Source organism: Diabrotica virgifera, chromosome 8 (genome assembly GCF_917563875.1).
Source record: "Diabrotica virgifera virgifera chromosome 8, PGI_DIABVI_V3a".
Lineage (NCBI taxonomy): Eukaryota > Metazoa > Arthropoda > Insecta > Coleoptera > Chrysomelidae > Diabrotica > Diabrotica virgifera.
Window position 1 is genome coordinate 202,208,544 of NC_065450.1, and position 23,912 is coordinate 202,232,455.

Sequence of the window (23,912 nt, forward strand, 5' to 3'; positions counted from 1 at the left end):
TTCAAACATGTAAAACGATTAAGAAACACCCTAGGAATAATTGTCCAAAATTTCAACAAAATTGAAAAAGCCTTTCTATAAAAAATCTTTATTAGAAATCTAGCATTATTTTAAATTTCAAGAACGCTTCTCTATTGGCCTGACGTCACTAACCCAGATAGCACAAGTACGTTTTATGGACATCCAATGGACGTACATCTGTGTACATTGGAACGTCCAATGGACGTCCCGCTAAGGTACAATGGACATCCGATGGACGTCCAACGAATGTCCAGAGTTCACAAAATTGGACGTCCATAGAACGTCCGCTACAAACGTACATTGTACGTTGTATTGGAGCTTTCAGTGTACACCTTATGTACATTCAATGTACGTCTTATGGACATTTGTAGGGCACTTTTCAGAAAGCAATCTAGTATCCATAATTTTGTGGATACATAGCAAAAAGCCTTTATAGGAAATAGTTCCTTATAATACTAAACTTATACTTAAAAATAGTACACAAAAGACCTTTTTTATTTCTCTTTACTATAACTTCATTATAATATATACTTTATTATAGGAACTAGGAACTTCATTAATGCACGACTGCACTTGCACGATAAACAGAAAACACAAATATATCACAGGATGTATTTTCATAAAGACGAGATTCGGATAATGACGCCCTAGGAAGCATGCACATTAAAAGAGGTTTAATCTCTGTTCTGTTTCTGTTCCAAACTATTTTTAGAGTCAGTACCGTTGTTGTATATTACAAGCGCGTTTGCCATTCTGTGAATTATCATAAATAAACCATCCTTCAGTATTCCACAACAATTAACAGCGATAATCCCCTAAAAGTACCTGATATACTACCTTTCACGACCGATAGCGCGAAGAGCGACAACGTTGTCAAGAAGATTATCATTTAGTTTGTATTGGGACTTAATATAATAGTCGCGTTTTGTGTAAAATATCCATGGACCACAAATGGATGTCCAATGTACGTTGAAATCAAACGTCCAATGGACGTCCCGTAATGTACGTACATAGTACGTCCAGTTTTGGTCCATCGACGTTTGGACTTTAAATGTACGTTATATGGACGTACATCGGACGTTGTGTGCTATATGGGAAGTTGCATACCCCAAGCGAGCGCCATTCTCATATAGTGTTACTGTTTACCTGTTTCGACGTTTCAGGTCATTTTATTTTGTTCTCTTCTTGTTTTATCAGGGTTAAAGTGGAGTTTTATAGCGAATTTGTTTAGTTTAAAGTGGATAGACTGTTTGTAAGGACATATTTTGGGTTTTACAAAAATAAACAAATAAAATGGAAGAAGGTTTTCAGAAAGCCGATTCGTATAAACTACCGACTGTAGTGTAGATGTAACGATGGTGTATGATTTATTGGCATCTTGTAAAAAAATAAATCTACCACAGCTTTACTGAGTGTATATTCCATATAATTTTCCATGTCTTCTTTAAGCTAAAAAAATAAATGCTTAATACTCCACAAAAAAAAATAGAGAAAGTTGTATGCATGCATTGTACGCATGCATATTGTATACATACATTGGCTGGTTATTACTTTACCTTGGTTAGGTGTATTCAAAATATTTTTATTCTTCTTCATGTGCCTTGTCCGTTGTGGACGTTGGCTATCATCATGGCAATTTTAATTTCATTTGAGGCGTTTCTGAATAACTCAATCGATTTTTGTCCAAATCATTGGCGTAAGTTTTTAAGTCATGAGTGTCTTTTCTTCCGGGTCCGCGTTTGCTCTCTATTTTACCTTGCGTTATCAGTTGGAGTATACGATATTTATCATGCCTCATGATATGACCGAAATATTTAAGATTTCGTTTCTTAATTGTAAAAGAGATTTCTTTTTGTTTTCCCATTCGACGCAATACCTGTACGTTGGTGTGGGTCGCCCAGGATACTTTGAGGATATGTGGGTACACCCACATCTCGAATGCCTCTAGCTTTTTCTTAATGTTTCCATTATTGTCCAGGTCTCTGCGCCATATAGCAAGACCGGAAATAATAACATTTTAGCAGCCGCATTTTTAGTGGGAGAGATATTATGTCGCAATGGGTGAAAATATTTTATTTAATTATCTAGATCTTATTTCGGTTGTTTCATATTTCGAGTTGACAACTGTTCCAAGGTAAAAAATATTTTTGAACTTAGGTATTATACATTTTCATTTCAACCAATCTTTTCACTAAATTATTAATGATTTTAATATAATATAAAGTCATACCTACATCCACATGTAGTTATTTCAAGGTTTACTTTTACTGTATGTATTATTAGAATCCCGTTTTTAGGAATATCCCAGTTTAAGGAATACAAATTTGAGGCCCCGAAACTTTTTCATTTACTCTTTAAGGGGGTAGGTGCAAAATCTTAGTCCAATGCTATTTAAATTCATTCATTTTTTTCGAATCCTGAGAAAACTAATAATAAGTATTTTTGAAAAATGTAAATGCAGAAAGAACAATTACATTATTACCAAGGGCCGAAAGTCTCATGAAAACTTCTATAATGTTTATTTTATTAAGTTAGTTCTTTAAGTTAGTTATTTTAAGTTCTAGCTGCAACAAACCATTTATTTTTCTGTTTTAAATTGGCTGGAACGGTAATAAAAATCTTGTCAGAACTGTTTTTTGATGTATTTACACACCCAGGAACAAAACACAACTTATTTGGCTTTATTTTTAATAATTAAATACGTAAAAAACTGCGCACATTCAAATACACTGAGTAAATAAGTATACAAAACTAGTCGTCGATCAAAGCATAGAGGTATATATTGACATAGAGAGAGTGTCATTCGGAGCGAAGTGACGACACCATCTTTTTTCTTTGGATTAGTGCTACTTCACTCTTACACATAGTAAAGCTGCGACAGTATGATAAACGTCATTTTTAAGTTAGGAGAAGTACGAAGTTAGCTGATGTCTTTCCTGTTATTTTTATTTAGTCACTGTTTACATTGGACATTGACATTTATTTGTAGATGTTGTTAGACGAATATTCTGTTTGGTTTTGTTTTTTATTGTTAATTGTGCAGCGAAATTGTGATAGTAAATTAAATATAAAGTTGTTTATAGCCTACAGAACTGAATTATCCCATAGTAATTATCAGTTTGTGTCAATTTGTTTGTGTGCAAAAAAGAAAAAACACCTTTCCTTGTGTTTGACCGACTTGTAGCAAGGGCTTTCTTGAGAAGCCTGTAAATTGCGGGAATAGGACAGACACGGATAAAATCCTCACTTTTTACTGTCCCCAAGGCTATACATTTCCCCCATGCAATACATTTAAATGAATTTTATCCAAACAAAGGCAGGAACATTGGATAAAAGCAATAAAGAGAACAGACCACAAATTAAAATATGAGAGTATGTAGTAAACATTTTATAAGTGGTAAGTTTAAAGTAATTCAACTAAGTAATAAGTTTTTAAAATGTCTACAATAAAAATATATATGTACTTACCAATTCGGTTCTAGTTTAGAACAAGGGTTATGTAAAGAAAATCATGCTTGACCATGTAAGATATAGTGTATTACAATATGGTTAAATGCAAAGCTTAATAATGCCTTAATGCATATAGCCTGCCTAAACTGTCCTTAAATCTTCTTCTTCTAATGACACTACAACCATTTGTAAATCTTTGCCTGCTTAACAGCATTCTTCTATTCTGCCCTGTTGCTACTTTCCTGCACCACTGCCTGATATTTATGGTTTTAAGATCCTTCTCTACATCGTCTATCCATCTGTTACAGGGCCTTCCTCTTGTTATATTTCCTTGGGGCTTCCATCTCTGACATCACAGCTCGATTATCTGACATTTTTGCTAAGCGACCAAGAAAGTTTAGTCTTTGACACTTTACAAATCTAACAATATCTGCGCTCTGCATTAGTTCATTCAGCTTGTGGTTCATTTTAATTATCCATGAACCATCTTTACAATGTGTTGGTCCAAATATGTTCCTTAGTATTTTATGCTCAAATATTCTCAGTTGATTTTCATTAGTGGTTGAGATGGTCCACATTTCACATCCATATGTGACCACTGGTCTAATTACTGTTTTGTAGATTCTAAGCTTATTCGCCCCGAGCGTTAACAAAGTGTCAAAGCAAAATCGACCGACCTGCTCATGGTGGCGGTTTTTTGAAATTTTATCAGGACGCTTTGTGTATGTTTAAATGAGACATTTAAAAAAAATGCCGTGTCACGCTAGTGATATTATGTATTAATATAAACAGAAATTAAAAACGCACTTAATCTGATATAAATTCTTCACTTTCCAATATTGATTATCAGTTTGATTTTGTATACATAACCTCACTATCGCAGTTTATGTCAATAAATCTTTATTAACGAAAAAGAAAATATTTTTGTTGCACTATAAATTACAGTATAAATTAATAACTAATGAATTCTAACAATTTTTTTCGGTTATTGTTACTACAAAATAAAATATTCAAGTTTAACAAAATAATCCCATAAGACTCAATGTTAAAACGTCCTTACAAAATCTGACAGCGTATCACGTGACTGTACGTAGAGGGGAGACGCACGGAGCCAATACTCACGATTCAGTAACAGTAACTTACTTTTCATTACGTCTTTGTATGCATAAAAACACTTCTTATTACCGATAAGAACCCGTTGTTATATTCCATTTAGGTATTTTTTTTTACTTTCATTAATATATAGACCAAACATAGCAACTTCCTGTTTCAGCTCTATAGCTTTTTCGCTTAATACATTTTTGTTGTGGCTTATTATGGCAATTGTCCTTAAATAATGTTAAAATACTCTTGTGATATTTTGTCATATTTGTATGATTTTTTTATGGTATACAATTTAGAGTTTTTATTTATGTATTTGTTGTTTTTAGGAATAAACACCAGCTATTTTAAATGTAGGAAAAGGAGAAACTGCTGGAATATAATTTTACACAAATGTTTTTGACTATTGAAGATTTGGATAAACAACAGAAGTTACTTTGGGCTATAGCTATGTGCAGATTTATTTCCTTGTGGATTACTATGTTTATTCTTTTTAACTATACTTCCTATATTGTTTGTGAGATTAATATTATTATTTAATTGATTATATTAATATTTTGTAATAATAATCAATGCTTTGGTTTAACAAATAGACAACTTAGAATAGAAAAATGCTTTATTGTCATGGAAAATTGTACAATTTATACACAAAACTTACAGAGTCATAAAAAACAATAATAAACTAAAACAATAACAAAAAAAATGTTAGGATATAAAGAGACTAACGCTCATAATTGTATTGAAGGTTTTTATATCCTCTTTAAATCCTAACATTTACACAATGTGCTCATACCAGCAACAAGTTTTTATACTTGTGTAATATGAGTCCTATTTGAGAGTACCAGTAGTAATGCAATAGGTCTATAATTGCAGGCATTAGATTTTTCACCACCCTTATGAAGAGGAATAATGATGGCTGTCTTTAGGCAGCTCTAGAAATTTACCTTTCTTAAGGGGCTATCCTAGTGTAAAAGTATGAAATTCATATACTTTTTTGGGAATTTCTAAAATAAAAAGTACTGTACCAATTATTTTGAAAATTTTTTGCTCAATTAGAAATCCAATGAAATCAATTAATTTGTGGTCATCTGATTGAATACAACCAACATTATACTGAAAACAGATCCCATGGGCTGTTTTCACTCAATCATGTAGCTATGGATACCTACATTTCGTTTCATTTCAATTTTGACATTTCAAATATTCAATATTTCAAAATGTCACGATTTGGTTGTAATACTGATGAGAATATTAATGAAATTATTATTAATTTTATATCAGCAAAAAATTTTCTATCCGAATAACCCTCGAACATTGATAAATGCTCAAAAATTTTTTAACAACTTTCTCAAGCTTGTTGCTTACAGGCAACAGACCTCCGCCTACGGCGTCGGTCTGTTTCCAAGGAACAAGCTTTCGAAATCTGTTATAAAAATTTTTCGAACAATTATCAATGTCCTCTGGTTATTACTACTGAACATTTGTTATAAAAAGTACATGTGAAACAATTTTCATAAAAAAATATTGAAAATTAAACGATTTATTCGCCATCTACTAGCACCGTGAAAATAAAAACATAGCTCCACTGTTGCAGTGATTGGGACTAAAAGAGATCCTGAAACATAAAATATCAAAAGTTATTATTGAAATATAGGTTATTTTCTATACCATCAAATAGGGATTTTTTTAATCGGATAAAAAATGTCAATTTGGCGGTTTTTGAAACTGAAAATGTTCTAGCTAATTTAAAAAAATTTCAACACTTCGTCATTTTTCCAAAAATCCTAATTGATGGTATAGGAAATAACTAATATTTCAATAATCAATATGTATTTGCAATTTTATAATTCAGGATCTCTATTAGTCCCAATCGCTGCAGCAGTGGAGCCATGTTTTTTATTTTCACTGTGCCAGTAGATAGGGCATAAATCGTTAAATTTTCATTATTTTTTTTATGAAAATTGTTTTACTTGTACTTCTTTTTATAATAAATAGTCATGCAAATTTTCAAAACAATTGGTACAGTACTTTTTATTTTAGATATTCCCAAAAAAAGTATGTGAATTTCGTTCTTTTACACTAGGATAGCCCCTTAAAAGAGTCATTAGTGGGATGCGGACTCCCAACACATTTTCTGGGAGATTTGAGACAATTTTTATGGATAGTCCATCAGTACTACAGGAAGATTTGCTTTTGATACTATTGATTGTTTGGATCAGTTCAGATTAATCAACTAGTCTTATAAATAATGAATTTGAGACCTTTCTTGAATTAGGGAGATAGGAAATCGGATCTTAACAAAATTGATCTCTTGTGACAAAATAGTTGATGTTATAATTTTACTCACATTAATAAAGTATTCATGGTCTGGAAGGGAAAATGTTTGAGCTTTGTGAGTTTGATTTCGAAGAAGATTGTTTATTATGGACCAAATTTCTTTTGCAACACTTTTAAAGCTTCTCAGATGATTTTGATAGTTTAATTTTTTAGCTGATTTTTTAAGTTTTAAATAGGTTGCCCTGTACTTAGTGATATATTCAGTAACAGAGACGTTGGTAGTAAATTTCTTGATGTACAGGGTTATTCAATATATTTTGCCCCCCTCATATATATTTTTGACATACAGTAGAACCCTGCAAATCCAAACTAACGGAAAGTGAATTTTTTTTTAAAAATTCAAGACAAAAACTTAAATACATGTTTATTATACAAAGTATAACCAGAAAATTGAACAATATTGGATTCGTAGGACTTTGACATTTAAAATTTCTTAAAAATAAATACGTAGGTACTTTATATGTAGTGCTTATAAAGGTTAAACATAAATTTACTTCGGTTTTCTCATAGCCAGGTTACACGTTTTGCAGGAGAGCTTTGAATTACTGGTTAGGCTGACTTTCGAATAATCCGAACTTTTCAGAATCCGAACAGGCTGTCCCCCCAATTAGTTCGGATTTTCGGGGTTCTACTGTATACAACATACTAGTGACGTCATCCATCTGGGCGTGATGACGTAATCAAATATTTTTTTAAATGAGAATAGCCAATTCATGAATCTGACAAACCATGTACAGCTTTTGAGGAAAGTGGATGCCTTTACCAATTTTGTCGTATTCCTCTTGGGGTGACCAATGGAGTATCATATTTTTAGAGAGCCATTGATTCTATCAATAAAAAAGAAAATCTACAAGGGGTTTACGCTTATTTAGATGAAGTAACAGTTAGTGGTGAGGATCAAGATAGCTATGATTTGAAGTTTTTAAATGCCGTTAAAAAATATGGGTTAACTTTAAATCAAAATAAATGTCACTACAATCAAAAGCTATAAATATTTTGGGATATACAATATTGCACTTCTATGGACAGTAATTAATGAAAAATAAATTCTCATTGTTGAAACAGATACATGAATGAATTTGCTATTGCTATCATGCTGAGTCAATCTGGAAGACCCGTTACTTTTTTCTCACGTATCCTCACAGATTCTGAACAAAAAAAAATTGATGAATTTTCAAGATTTCCATGCTAAGATACGTCCAGTCAGACAGGGGGACTAGCTTGACTTACCAAGAATTTATTAATTACCTACACTCTAAAGGAATATCTTCAAGTAGAACAACACCATATTGAAGGAAATGGTTAAGTTAAAAGATACAATGGAGTTATATGGAAAGCAGTGAATCTAGCATTGAAAACCAGAAATTTAGACATCACTAAATGGAAAAATGTTCTATATACCAGATGCTCTGCACTCTATATGAAGTTTACTGTCTACAGCAACCAATTGTACACATCATGAACATGTGTTTACTTATCAATGAAGATCAACTAGCAGAAATTCTATTTCTTCATGAAAGATTCAGACAAAGTATTACTAAGAAAATTTGTATGAATGAGTAAGTTTGATCCTTTAGTTGAAAAGGATTATCTTTTAGAAGCCAATGTACATTATGCCTTAATGCAGTATCCAAACAGAAAGAAAAGTACAGTTGCAACGAAGTACTCAGCTCCTAAAAGTGACCTAAAATTATTGAATCACAATAGTGATTAAGATGAAAATGAAAGTCCAAATAATACACTAAAGAATTCCACTACCAAATCAATATCAGATGAGACAGAAAATTTACCTGTTTAAGAACCGAATCAAGTCCCTGATGATAATCATGAACCAATATTAGAAAATTCAGATTTTCAATCTAGCCATAAATAAGCTAGAACTAAAAATAAACTAAGATATTTCCAACATTTTGTTCAAAAATAGAAATAGGGCCGGATTAAATTATTTGGGTTATGTTGTCTTGTCACTTGTCATAATAATTAAAGAAAAAAGAAGAATAAAGTAATTCTCCTTATTTCACTTGCCGTCCCGTACCCCCACTTAGTTTCATGTTATGTTTCTCGATACATTGTGCTAGAAAGAGATACCGCAAACCAGTCGAAGAGATCTTGTCGTCAGTGGTGGCGGAGTGAGGGCTCACTCTATGTTAATATATACCTCTATGGATCAAAGACGTTACGACTGCTGACGTCACAGACCGTAGCCTCGCTGCAGGGTACCGTTTTTCTAGCCTCCAAGAAAATCAACATTATGAACTCATTTATCTTAAAAAATATACATTTTTAAACAGTTTTATGATTGTTACGTTTTTATATACCTTGTAATCTATTGAATTTAACTATATTTAAAAATTAGTGAACATCCCTATTCATAGAAAATTTCAAAATTGGATGACATGAAAGGAAATAGTCAATACTGTACGTACTACAATTCAGACCTAGAAACGAAAATGTGAGGCTCATTTAATGAAAAAAAAAACAGTAGTAAGTAGTAGCAATAGTCCATAATAGTATTTGGTAGTAGGTAATAACAGATTCAGGATATTTGATTAAAATGTATAATTTATTCTGAGTACGCCTATGAACATGTACGTCGCTGCTAACTTCAGAGCAGTTTGAATGACATCTTCGTGACAATTGACAAATGTCACGTTCACAATTTGTCTTGTCTGTGCTTCGACCTTCTTGTGACCTCCTCTGCTACTAAGGTCCCACAATTTTTAAATAATTTTAAATTTTAAATCCTGAAAACCAGGTAGGATAATTTGTGCCGGTGAAATTATTTATCAGATTGTAACAGTGTTTTTTATTTTAGATATATTAAGCATCAAAAATGGCTTCCCGACGATTTGTAGTAGGTGGTAACTGGAAAATGAATGGAACTAAGAAGCAAATTGAGGAAATTTGTAATTTTCTTCAAGCTGGACCCCTAGATCCCAACACTGAAGTTGTAGTCGGAGTACCTGCAGTGTATTTAGAACATGTTCGTAGCAAACTCCCAGCAACCATAGGAGTAGCTGCTCAAAATTGTTATAAAGAAGAAAAAGGTACTTCCTAATCATAACTTCTTTGAAGAATGTGTACCTACTTACTCTTTTGTTTTAGGTGCATTCACTGGAGAATTATCCCCTCTTATGCTGAAAGACATTGGTATTGACTGGGTTATTATTGGTCATTCAGAAAGGAGACAAATCTTCAAAGAAACTGATGCTTTAATCGCAGAAAAAGTCAAGTTCGCTTTAGAAAAGGGACTCAAAGTCATCGCTTGCATTGGTGAGACCTTAGAACAGCGTGAAAGTGGCAAAACTGAAGAAGTTGTATTCTCCCAAACTCAAACCATCGCCTGCTTGGTAAAAGACTGGACAAATGTAGTGATTGCCTATGAGCCTGTGTGGGCCATTGGTACAGGCAAAACAGCAACACCACAACAAGCTCAAGATGTTCACAAAGCACTCAGAGAATACATTGCTAAAAATATTGGTGAAGATGTTGCAAAGAGTGTTAGGATTCAATATGGAGGATCCGTTACTGGAGGAAACTGCAAGGAATTGGCAGCTATGCCTGATATTGATGGATTTTTAGTTGGTGGAGCCTCTCTAAAACCCGAGTTTGTCAGTATTGTAAATGCAAGGCAGTAAGTGTTGTTTTCTGTGAAGTGTAAAAGTGAACGATCAATTCATATTTGTTATATTAAAATAGACACTTACAAATTGTATTTTATTGTTAAATATTTCGAAAGTATGCAAGATGAAATGTACTGGAAAATTATGTACTCTTGAAAGGTTAATGTGTTGATGTTCAGATGAGTATTGCGTTGGAATAAATAGTAAATATTCCTTATATAATCCGTAATTATTTTGTTTAACCTATATAATCATAATCTAATCACATGGAATGGCAGAATATAGCTTTGTTGTTATATTAGACTTTTCAACATTTGTTTTCTTCATCTCTAGTAATATTTTGGTTTCTTTTGTAAAGTTTAAGTATCATAAAAACCTACATTCCAGTACCAGTTAACTTGTTCAATGCCCACGATGACAGTGTGTCGTCAAGAGGGTTTCATCAAGGGTGCCAAGGACGCATGAGTATCAGTGGTAGTACTGCATTACTAAATGGACCATTAACACTTTTGTTGCTGATCATGCCCCTCAGCATGATTTATAACCGTGTACCATGTGCTGGTCATGACCAGCAAGACTCCGTTTGGAGCAAATTATTTCATTTGGCTCCTCAGATCCACTCTAATATACGCTTGGCAATGAACGTGCTAAGTATGTGGTACTAGCCATGTGCCGTTTGTTCTAGATGGGCACCAAATGTGTTAAATGGATTATCCCATTTATTAAAGAAAAATATATTTTTTAAAATCTCAAAATTCAGGTAAACATGAAACTAAACAGATTCAAATTTGTGACGATAATATTTTATTACAGTTGGTACATATTAACTTCTGCCATTTTATGTTTCAGTCGTCCATTTAGGTTTTTTAGTTTCTTTTATTTAGTTTAGGTGTTGTAACGATCTATATTCCAATATAAGTTGATAGGATGATCCTGTTTATTAATCAAAAACATTTTTGATGTTATACTTCTCTAGGCGCGCTTGGAAGTAAATGTATATGTGCGAGAATTCATCAAAAGTCTTGGTGCTGGGCGCAGCTGAAACGTTATACATGCTCTGATTATAATTACAATGACCTGTCAATAATTGTTTGATATGTCAGTTGTGGGTAAACAAATGTGTATTAGTTTTTATTGTAGAGGACAGAGACAAAAGCAAGTTTATAATTGTAGTGACTTTTTAAATAGTTTTTAAAAGCAACAGGTATGTAATTGTAAATGGTTCAGTATTGTAATAAAAAATTACATAGGTACCTACCTATTCGGAAAATGTTTAAATGTACCTATCTAGTAGGTAATGCTTTGATTTACATAATTTGATTACCAACAAAATTTCTATCTACTCTATGTTTTGTTGTATTTTAATTCCACAAAAATCAAATTAATTTCATTACATTCAGAACTGTCAAAAGTTTAAAACGTTCAGTTTGTCTATCTTTCCACATAACAGGAGTGGCAAAAATCTAAGATGGATTTAAAATCAAACTGCCCTAATATACGCAGGTTCGATCCCCAATGCAACTGTTTATTTTTTTTATCCATTTTATGATTGTATATATGTTATATCCGTTTTTACCAACTAACCTTAATAATGAAGTACCTACTTATTTCCCATCAGGATATATCAGGTGTCAGCCATCTGAATCGACGCATCCAGTTTCAATGCCAATGTCAGCGAGAACTACTACGTCCAGGCTTTCTCACAACCTCAGCATTTTGTAAATCATATAAAACCATTTGCCGGTGTTTAATATTTGTTCGTAATAATTTAGATTTCATTCATGTAACTTTAATTCTTGTATTTTCAAAATAAAATATTTTTTAAAAAGTCAAAAAAGTTTTAAGTGATATAAAAATTGGCGCAGTCAGTAGGATCTGGAAACGTTGTTAGAACACGGAAAGGCCTAACTAACAACGGTGGATTCCAATCCTTTGATTCAGAAACGAACCATCCAAAAGGCAGAGCCGTCATCACTTTGCAGATATCTACGGATTAGGAACACCTGGTGAAGCCCCTGGTAGAGACGCTGTCGAGAACAAGACGACTAGATGTTTTTGGATTTAGTGTAAGTCTAATATTGAATCATCTCGTATATTATTATTACATTATTTTACAATATTATTATTATTATTATTGAATACTGTTCGATATTCCAATATTGATTATACTGAAAATCAATAAAAACAAGTACATATTTATTCTCATTATTTGACGTTTATACTGTAAATCGTCAATTTTTTTTTATTTATTGTTGTTATAAACGCCTGAAACACGCACTTTTCGCTCATCGGGCGGTTATTATAAGAACATTTTTTTTTAAATATTAAATACAACCACTAAATATTTTTCTAATTATCTTTTAACTATTTGACGTTTATTCTGTTAATCGTCATTCCTTTATTTTCACTATTGTTCTTATATACACGTCTGAAACACGCACATTTCGCTAATCGGACAGTTGTTATAAAAACATTTTCTGGTATATTTTTTATTATTTCTGATTTTTATTTGATATTTAAATTGATTTATTTGACCATTTTTATTTTTACTATTTGATATATTTACTATTCCACATTTAAATTGTTTTATTTGACCATTTTTATTTTTACTATTTGATATATTGATTATTCCATATTTAAATTGTTTTATTTGACCATTTTTTTTTATATTTTTGATATATTGATTACCTATTTTATTTAAATTTATTTGATCATCATGACTGACAGTAGTAACACTTCTCGCCCCGCAGTCCCCGTATCTCATATCGAGAATGAACCCGAAGTAGAACCTTATAAACTATCCGAAATATTTTCGATCGTACCCGAATTTGAAGGCGATCAAATATTTTTACAAACTTTTCTAAATGCTTGTGACTATGCCTACAATATGTCTACGCGTGATCAAAAACAACTATTAGTAATTCACATAAAAAATAAACTTCGCGGAAGAGCAGCGCAACTCATAAGCTCTAGAAATCCCTTATCATATCTAGAAATTAAGCAACTTCTTAATTCCCACTTTGGAGACACTAGAGACCTATCTTCTCTCATACAAGATTTACAGAGAGTCAAACAACTTCCAAATGAATCGGCTCTTACATTCCTCAATCGTGTCCAAGTCCTTAATGCAAAAATGCATGCCAATATCCAGAAATCTGGCCTCACTCCTGAAGAGAAACAAGCCCAAATCGTACTAATCGAATCAATGGCGCTCAATACCTTATTGACCGGCCTAGATCCAAAAATTGCACATATTGTTCGTGCTAGTAATCCGAAAGACCTTCTTCAAGCTCAGGTCCGCATCAGACGAGAGCTACAATTATCCTATTTCGAAATACAGAAAAACAATCGCCCCAATCCTCCCAGACCCAATCAAAATAATCAACCCATTAGAAGACCAAACTTTCAACCACCAAGATGCACCTTTTGTGGACGCATTGGCCACTCAAATAACGAATGTCGCTCTAGACAAAATTCCCAAAATAATTCCCAGAATTTTAACGATACTCGAAATTTCAGTAGCTATGAAAACTTCAATAATGCCCAAAATAATGGCTTTCAGAGGCAAAACTTCAGCCCGAATAATAACTATCAAAACGCTAGATCTAACGACCAACAAAGACCTCAATTCAATCAAAATAACTCACAAATACGCCCTTCTGTAATCCATAAGAACCCAAATTTTTCGAACGATAGACAGAGAGCTCATTTCGTTAACTACGAACATGACTATGTTCATGATTATACCCCAGTTCCAATTGAAAACTATCATTACGAAGATTTCTCCGATAATAATTATCCACCTCCTAATTATCACCATTCATTCGGTCAATCAACGGACTTAATTGATAGCCAAGACTATCAGGATTTTCTCACAGTTTCAAATCAGAAGCACCCACCAGACAATGCCATTTCAATAAACGAACCTTTGTCTCAAATAAAAAATCAGATCCAAACTCTAAATTTGGACGACATGAACCCGTCTCTAAATTTTCCAGAACAGAAATTTTTCTAAGCCCTCCTCTTGCTGTAAACTCTAAAAATCCTTATTATATAACAGACGCATCAAACAAGTTTAAACTACTTATCGATACCGGTGTTTGTATCTCTATCTTTAATGAAAATACCGCGAAAAATTTCAAACCACGTTTTCCTGAAAATATGACCATACAGTTTAATACAGACCAAACAATTCATATCAACGAATCTACTTTATTCCCTTTCCAAATGGGGAACCCCCATAAAGTATTTATCTATAATCTAGATACAGATTTTGATGGAATCTTAGGCCTCGATTTTTTTGAACATTACGAATGTGCAATAGATTTCAAGAACAAACAACTAATCACAAATTTTCAAACATTACCTCTCTACAAAGTAGAAACTAATTCGCTTAACAATGAATCTCCTAATCAAATTAAAATATATCCCAGATCCGAGCAAATATTTAATCTAACATGTCATCTGTCGAATACAGATGCAATTTTGCACAAAAATGATAATGATAAAGTCCATACTCCCAACGCATTAGTACACGTGAATGAAAAAGAAAAATTTCTGACATCTATTATAGTAAACTCAAACACAATCCCCAAAATTACCGATTTTTCTGATACCGCAATAATTGAACCCTATTCAAACTACCCGATTCTAAATTTCCAGTCACACGATAACTTAATAAATTATTGTTCTGATAAAATATACCGAAACGACAACATCAAGTCTCGACTTCCAATACAACATATTAACAAGGAAGAACGAGAACTAGTAAAAAATCTTTGCTTAAAATATAAAAACAAAAGAGCTAATCAATCTGAAAATTTCGATGAACATCCTTTCAATATCCTGCCTTATGCAATTATTTGTCCTAATAACACAAAAAACAAAACTAACGAATTTACACCGTACAAACTTATTTTTGGATATACTTCTATTAGACCACCCGAAATATTTTATAATGCGAAAACTCACGGATTTATGCTCTACGAACTCATTTTTGGATATACTTCCATTAGACCACCCGAAATATTTTATAATGCTAAAACTCACGGATTTATACCGTACGAACTCATGTTTGGGTATACTTCTGTTAGACCACCCGAAACATTTTATAATGTAAATTTGCTTATATCAAAATACTTTAGGAACTTAGGTAATCCTAAAGGAAATCCCAAATTAAAATTATTGTCCCTTTCGAAACCCAAGAAACCCACGTAAAGTTTGTTACTTTATTAAATACCAAATCCAATAGAACAATCAAAGTAAATTTTGAAAATTCATCTATCATGAATTCTCTTTCAAATTCCTTAGACTCATTTCAGTCATCCACTCCCAGTATATGTTAACCCTAATCAACAACACCATTGGAACCTACTTTTATGAAGAATTTATTTTATTTATTAAGCTCAAGAACCCTTGAATGCATAGAGCTGAGAAATTTAATTTTCCCCACAATTAGTATTAAGTTATTAAGTACATAATAATATTACACTGTACTACTATAATATAGACTATAGACAATATTACATTTATTTTTATTAAATACTTAATATTAAATATTTACAATGTACAAATTTTATTATAGTCTTTCCATACATTTTTTCTTAACTACATACTTGTTTCCATTGTTTTCTGTCTAAAGCTTTTTCTTTCCAATTCTCGATACTTATTACTTTTTCGTAAGTCTTCATATACTGTAACATTTAATATCCTTCCTGGTCTATCTTTCCTTCTTGATGTATTGATTTTCGTGAGAGTACCATTTTCAACATTCTTTCCTTTCCCATTCTTTCAATTTGTTCTAAATATCATATTCCATATGCTCTAATTTAAATAAATATTTTTGACTCGTTATTTAAGTCTATTATTCCATACAAAAAAAAAAAACAAATAGTCTGGCTAGTTGACTAAGCCAAAGCCATTATAAAATAAAAAGTCTCTTATTATTCTTTCTACTCTATTATTATTTATTTTCACACCTCTCTATATCGCTCCTGTATTTTCTCTCCCATCTCTCTAAAAAATATATTTCTGATTTTTGTACCCATGTTTCACATGCGTATGTAGCTGTACGTCTGATAACTGTTTTGTAGATTATAATTTTTGTTTTTCTCGAGATATATTCGAATTTCACTAATGATCACAACACTCTATACTTTTTGTTTCCTTTTACTATTTTTGTCTTTATCTTTCCTTCCCCGTGTCCATTTTCACATAATTTCAGACTCACCTGAGTAAACTCGGAAACTCATTCGAACAGAAATTTTTTCATTCTATCTAAGGCGAAATTATCTTCTTTTTCTTTATGTCTTTCTCCCATTATCATGCATTTTGTCTTTTCCTTATTTATTAGAAGACTAAATCTTTTACCCCTTTTCTTTTCTATTATTATATTATTGTTCATTAATCCTTTTAGTTCATTCTTACTTGTCATTAATAGTGTTAAATCTATACATTGCCATAATTTGATGGCCGTGTTGAAAATATTTCCTGCATCTTTATTTTACTTTTTCTGATTATTCCTTCTAGTATTAGAAAAAAAAAGAGACATTGATAATTTGTACCCTTACTGTCATCCTTCGTTTCTTTCAAAATTGCTTGGTTTATGCCCTTGCCCTTGTTTACTATTTCGTTATTGTGTTATCCATAGGCATTTTGTTTTCATCATGACGATTTTAATTAGTAGGCTTATCTCTTTCATTAGATCGTATATCTGTTGCCACTTTACCTTATCTTAGTCGTACTTGAAAAGTCAACGAACAGGACATAATACTGATGTTTATATTCGTAGCACGTAGTGCGGATTCCTTTTAGCGCAAACTTTTGGTCTGTCGTCGACCTATTATTTCTAAATTCTGCATGATATTCGACCAACATATTTTCCTTATATTGATTTAGCTTTTTCTTATGATTTGTGTCAAGATTGTCTAAACTAACTACTTATAACAGCGCGATATCTCTATTATAGTTGTCTCTACTATAATAGTTTTCACCTTTCATTTCGTCAAATTTTGTGTATAGGACATACCCCTGCTATCGCACACTCTGTTGACGTTTTTCTGTTTCCCATGTGCTTTTATCAAGTTATGTATCTCTTTGGGTAGCCTTTTTTCTTCGGCTATTATCATTTCCGCCGATATTTCTGTTATTCCTAGACTTTTATTGTTTTCGTCTTTTTATTATATTTTTTATTTCTTCCATTGTACAAGTTTCTATTAATATAAGGTCATATTCGCTTTCAGGGATTATTCTCCTTCCTTCTTCATTTTTGTTTAGCAGTTGCAAAAAGTAAGTTTGCCAATTTCTCATTAACTCCCTGATTTATTTATTAATGTACCCACCTTCATCATTTTTCGTATATGGGATATTTTTCTTATATCCTCTTTCCATTGTTCTAGTTTCCTGGTAAAAGGATTTAATGCCTTTTGTTTGGAATCTTTCTTCGACCTCTTTGAGTTTATCTTCATTGTATTTTCTTTTGTTTTACACATTATTTTAATCATTGTCCTCAATTCTCTGAATTCTTATCTATTACAGTCACTATTATTGGTTAACTTTTAATTCTTATTTTTCTAATTGCTTCTACCAATTTCAGCATTTCCCCCATCACACCATTCCTTTATTTTTGTTTTCCATTTTTAACTATTAACTAATTAATTTAACTAAGGTAACTTTACTAATGTTTAACACTGCTTCCTGTATGTTTTCACTAAATCTTTTAAATCAAAATTTCAAACGACAAATGGACCCTCCTGGTATACAAAGACATGTAACCAATCAGAGATTTTATCGACAAAACGACAGAATCTTAGACAATTCATTAGATACCACTGAATAAAATGTAGTTTGAATACTATCATTCAAATCTGAAGTCCAAACTCACATACGTCTCCTCAAACAAATCTCTAGTTCCGTTAATGTCAAATATACAGAAATAATCGCTGATACGAAACAATACGCTTTACGAGAATAAAACATGAACTTATTAACGGAATAGGTTCAATATGGAAATCAATAACAATAACCGGAAACTTAGATTCGTCAGATGGCGAATATTTCAATGAATGTATAAATTTAATAAGATACCCCGCGATGAGTATCAAATCAAAAACCTATTAAAAATTCAAATATCGGTTACCACTTCTTTCATTAAGAGTTTCAACGCGACAATCCGAAAATTACAAATAGATGAGGAAACCTTCAACAATAATATTAAAGAAATTAGAAAATCAATAATGAATATCTCTGACCAATTAAAATTCTATAAATCTCAAATCGATATGCTGAACTTTTGTGAATTGCTAATGGAAAGCTATTCATTTATCGAAGATTCGTTAAATGATATAGTAAATGCTATAACTTTTGCTAGATTAACCTTATTACATAGTTCAATCATTACCCCGTTTGATTTAATTGAATCGCTTAGGCATATATCACAATCATTACAGAAAAATAATCTTCCCTATCTATCTATACTTCAAACCTCCCTCAATATCTCGATATTATCGAATTACATGCCTATCAATTAGACACAAGAATTGTGTTCTTCTTAAATATTCCTTTAACTGTTTAACTGATGTAGAACAATATACTTTATATTATCTCTATCCAATAACGATACTGGATAATCGAACAGGTTTAAATTCGATATTAACAACAACTCATAAATATATTGCGCGAAACGATGATTCTTTGTTATACCTTACAATAAATAGATAGCCTTGAGTCATGCAAAACACTTCGAGCCAGAACCAAGATCTGTTATCCAATCGACAGCGACGCCATATGCGAAGCCCAACTTCTGAAGCGACAAGAACGCCTTCCTAGAACATGCCAGACTTCCGTAATATTTGTCAAAGACTACACCGTTCAGAAGATCAGCTTGAATTTTTGACTCGTAGCAGTTTCTGACCCACTGCCCAATACAATCAAATGCTAATTCAGAGAAGTCAAGTCAGAAATCATCAAAACTAACCACGTGCTCAAACTACAACCCACGTGCGATGCCCTTATCGGTAGTACAAGAGTACACTCCCAGAAATTGATCGACGCTTACGACAATGTTACGTACTAAAGTCATCCAGTTGAAATACCATTCAGTTGCTGCAATCACTTCTCAGACAAAATCTTTCCAAGACAAAGACCCAGTATCCACCTAAGCGACTCCATAGACGAAGAAGAGCAAATCACACTGAATACCAATAAACAGACACTCTGGAAGTTGCTGCCACGCGTCAACTTCCTTCTAACAAGGGGAGCTGTTATATCCGTTTTTACCAACTAACCTTAATAATGAAGTACCTACTTATTTCCCATCAGGATATATCAGGTGTCAGCCATCTGAATCGACGCATCCAGTTTCAATGCCAATGTCAGCGAGAACTACTACGTCCAGGCTTTCTCACAACCTCAGCATTTTGTAAATCATATAAAACCATTTGCCGGTGTTTAATATTTGTTCGTAATAATTTAGATTTCATTCATGTAACTTTAATTCTTGTATTTTCAAAATAAAATATTTTTTAAAAAGTCAAAAAAGTTTTAAGTGATATAAAATATATATATTTTTTTTTCAGAAAATACGTATTTACTTAAAATTTTTGCCAATAATTATTGTTCAGAAATCATTTGTGGCATTTTTTAATGTGTTTGTGTGTGTTTTATTCTTTTTTTATTTTTGGTATTGTTTTAATAAAAATTTTTGGAAAGTAGTAAGTATTAATTTAATATTTAAATAAAATATAGATAAACTGTTTACAGTATGTATATTAATTTCGTTGAAATCATATAGTAGAAGTATAACTTCTTACATGCGTACAAAGTACACACACATTCTTTTTTTTTTCAACAAAAGCAGTTTAAATTCAGGTAAAATAGAAACAAAACAGATTCAAAATTATAATAATGAGATTTTATTACATCTTGTGCACAAACTCTACATGTTCTCATTAGATATACAATTTCTCTCCAACAATTACAAGATTTTGGTTAATAATCAATCAATTCAAAATGGAATTGAACACCATTCCAAGTTTTCCATAAAAAACTGTCCAAAAATGAATATGATCAATTCTGCAACAACTTAGTTAAAAATAAAAAGTAAAAAGTTTTTCGAAAGATAAAATAAAGAAAGAACTGACAAGATTTTATTGATCAACAATGTTGGAATACAGTGGAACCTCGATAAGTCGAATTAATCGGGACCGCGGCCGATCCGGGTTATCCGGAGAATATGATAAAAATTAATAAAATACGGATGCACAGTACACATCTAAATTACGTATAGTTGTAAGAGTATTGTTCATTTCTTGGTAAAAATCTCAGTCAGTTTCTGTTGTGTAAATTTCGTCTGCCGCTTGCGTGCTGTGCGATCCCGCACTCTCTTCAACATAAGCAGTTCAGCCGGCAATGTTTCTGCCAGCCGCTCGAAATAAACCATTAGTGAGTCTAATTGGGTCATTACATCTCCATGACTCATCACTGGCTGTTCAATGTCCCGTCTGCGTCCTCAGCGTCTGATTCACTAGCATCAGGTAAACACAATGCGATCACTGCCTCGTCAGTAAGTGGCGCATAATCTCCGTTATCTGTCTCTAACCACAGATTAATGTTACTTTCATCGACTTCAGAGCAACCGTCAATATTTTGGAACATATCCAAAAGTTCTTGGGGCTGGACCTAGTCTGGCGAGTCATTTTCCAGGTAACAGTTCTCCACTGGTTGAATTGAATTTTCTGGCAAATCGCATACACGCTTCCATAGTTTTTTCTAACATTATCAAGCTGATTGTAGTCACTTGTTCCCAACATTCTGCAATCATATAAATTACAGTTTTGACATTGAACGTTTTGAGAACCTCAACTACACCGTGTTTAGGATTGAGTGGTCTAGCCATCTTTGTCTGTCACATGCGCGGGATCGCTTGGTTAAAAGAGATAGATAGACCACCGATCGACTGTTTCCATGCTGTTTCCGCGTTACGCTTTTTTGGTGAGTATGCCGAGTTAATGGTTGTCCTTCATCTTCTATGAGTGTGCTTGACATCTGTCTTCTGTAAACCTTCTTGATTTTCTCGAGAACCCCCTCGTCCATGTGTAATATAAGTAGGACACTCTGTATAGAATAATATGTTTTAAGTTAATTTTAAATAACCTTATGAAATGTGTACTATTGGAGTGACATTGACCGCAGGTGAACTTAGAGACGTGTTGTTGTGATTAACAATTGAATATAAAATAGACGACAAAACATATGAGAATTCAATTATATTATTGTACATAGAATTGCGACATGGTTTGGCTGATTTAATATTATTGTTTATAATACACTTCGAAGACTTGTAAATAAAGTATGTTGTAGCAGATGAAGTAGTAATTATTTAAATAAGGACTATAAAGCGTCGTTTAAACACAACGATAAGTCACAGCAACTAGTTGTGATGACAAGTTGAAACGCTGTTTAGACGCTGCGATTCAATGCGATACCACCTTCAACCCAACTCCAACTTTGATAAGTTGTGCGATGCACCGTTTACACACAATGATAAGTTGCAACAACTCGATTGACCTTGATAAGTTGTTTGATTTATCGCTGTGTTTAAACGACCCTTAAGGGTTATTTGAGTACCAACCCTTTAAGATTTCCTTACACATGTAATAGCGCTGTTACATTAGGCGGCAAAATCTTGACGGTAATGTCTCCACTGACCAGCACATCTGCTGAAGGATGTAAGGGGGCATTATCAATTATTAGGACAGCTTTAATTGGCAACCCACAGTCTTTTAAATATTTTGTTACACCTGGCACAAAACAATCAAAAAACCAGTTTTTAAAAGTGGTGCTGTCCATCCATGCATTCTTTTGAGACTGGTAAATAATCCCGATTTACGTTTTTCAGTGCTCACGGATTTTTTGCTTTTCCTATTAAGACTAGAGGAAATGCTTCCCCAAAGCATTGCTGCAGGCCATTATTGTCAATCAGTCTTTGCTTTTTTTGTATCCTTTTGCAGTTTCTTCAGTTTTTGAGGTCAAAGTTTTGCTTGGCAACATTCTGTAAAACAGGCCAGTCTCATCGGCGTTATAATATATTTGATCTGCCGTTAAATTTTCTTCTCTCACAAAATCCAAAAACTTGTTTTTATAGTCATGAGCAGCGTTGTTGTCCCCAGATAGACTTTCTCCAGTGATAGATAGTTGGCGTATTCCATGACGTTTTTCCATCTATCCAGCCAACCTTGACTCGCAGTGAAATTTGGTTCACAATTAGGCAACATTTTATTCACCTTGAGTGCTGTTTCTTAAACCAGACCCTGGTAAATCACGTTCGCGTTCCACACAAAACCACACATACAAAGTATCGTTGAGAGTCTCATTTTTAGCTTTATTAGCTTTGCACCGATTGTCCAAACTGTCTTTTGTTTTATCATTTTGAAACAAAATTCTTCGATTTTAGTTCTATTTTTCTTCCAATCCGATACTGTAGAAGTACCGACACCATATGATGCTACAATTGTTTTTAAAGATTCGCCTTTATCAATCCTACCTAATGCTTCTACTTTCTTTTCCATTGTCACTACAACATTTTTACGTTTTGTTGCCATTACGTAGACAAAAAAACACAAACACAAACCTATCTGAAGCACGATTACAAAACAGAAGCGAACAATATGACTGTACTACACACAATACGGTCACAATCAGAGCGATGTTATGCTATTTAAGAACAGTGGAGACTAAGACCATTGTTTAAAAAATAATTTTTTAAATAGTCTTTTTTAAACAATGCTAAGACAGTTTGAAATAAATAAAGGAATACAGGTGCCTGTTGTTTCTGATAATCCGAGACAATGAATGTCACACTGCTGCCATGTGCCATGAGTCATTTTTACTATCGTATAGTTCAAATTACACAAATACACATTATCTCTCAAATATTATATTACATACATTTTTATTGTTGAAATATTTGTCTGATGAAAATCGGTTTGGCTTAGCCGGACTTCCGGGTAATCGGGGGCCGACTTATCAGGGTTCACTGTAGTTAGTTCTGACCTTATGACACACAAATGCATTAAAATGTAGAAAAACTCGCCTGTAGTAAAATCACAATAAAGTAGTTTCATTAGAAATCAACAAACCAAGACACATTGAATGTTATAAGGAACACTCCCAAATCATGATTTACAATTTATATACATTGTAAATCCCAAATCATGATTTACAAAGTTTATACATTGTACATCATCATTATTCTCACACCATCTCTGTTACCTCAGGTGTACCACAAGGATCACACTTGGGACCGCTGTTGTTTAATATATTTATCAATGATCTAATACCCTGTTTCCAAGTAAGTGAAACTTTGTTATTCGCTGATGATTT

The 23,912-nt window shown here is 32.7% G+C and overlaps 1 protein-coding gene and 1 long non-coding RNA gene across 2 annotated transcripts; both read left to right on the forward strand.

Moving 5' to 3' along the window:
- The first annotated feature begins 2,000 nt into the window (after positions 1-2,000).
- On the forward strand, positions 2,001-5,184 carry LOC126890566 (uncharacterized). Its single transcript, XR_007700365.1, has 2 exons — positions 2,001-3,418; positions 4,902-5,184. It is a non-coding gene; the product is annotated as an uncharacterized LOC126890566 (long non-coding RNA).
- Positions 5,185-9,501: 4,317 nt separating this feature from the next.
- On the forward strand, positions 9,502-10,754 carry LOC114327799 (triosephosphate isomerase). The gene is made up of 3 exons (XM_028276509.2): positions 9,502-9,664; positions 9,725-9,956; positions 10,015-10,754. The coding sequence occupies exons 2-3, from the start codon at positions 9,743-9,745 to the stop codon at positions 10,545-10,547; spliced, it is 747 nt and encodes a 248-aa protein (XP_028132310.1). The 5' UTR covers positions 9,502-9,664; positions 9,725-9,742; the 3' UTR covers positions 10,548-10,754.
- The last annotated feature ends 13,158 nt before the right edge of the window (positions 10,755-23,912 follow it).

What these genes read in the sequence shown, in the direction of transcription:
- LOC114327799 (XM_028276509.2), top strand. Translation starts at nt 9,743, where the DNA reads ATGGCTTCCCGACGATTTGTAGTAGGTGGTAACTGGAAAATGAATGGA. An exon ending in TTGTTATAAAGAAGAAAAAG is followed by an intron (nt 9,957 to 10,014) that starts GTACTTCCTAAT and finishes CTTTTGTTTTAG; the next exon opens with GTGCATTCACTGGAGAATTA.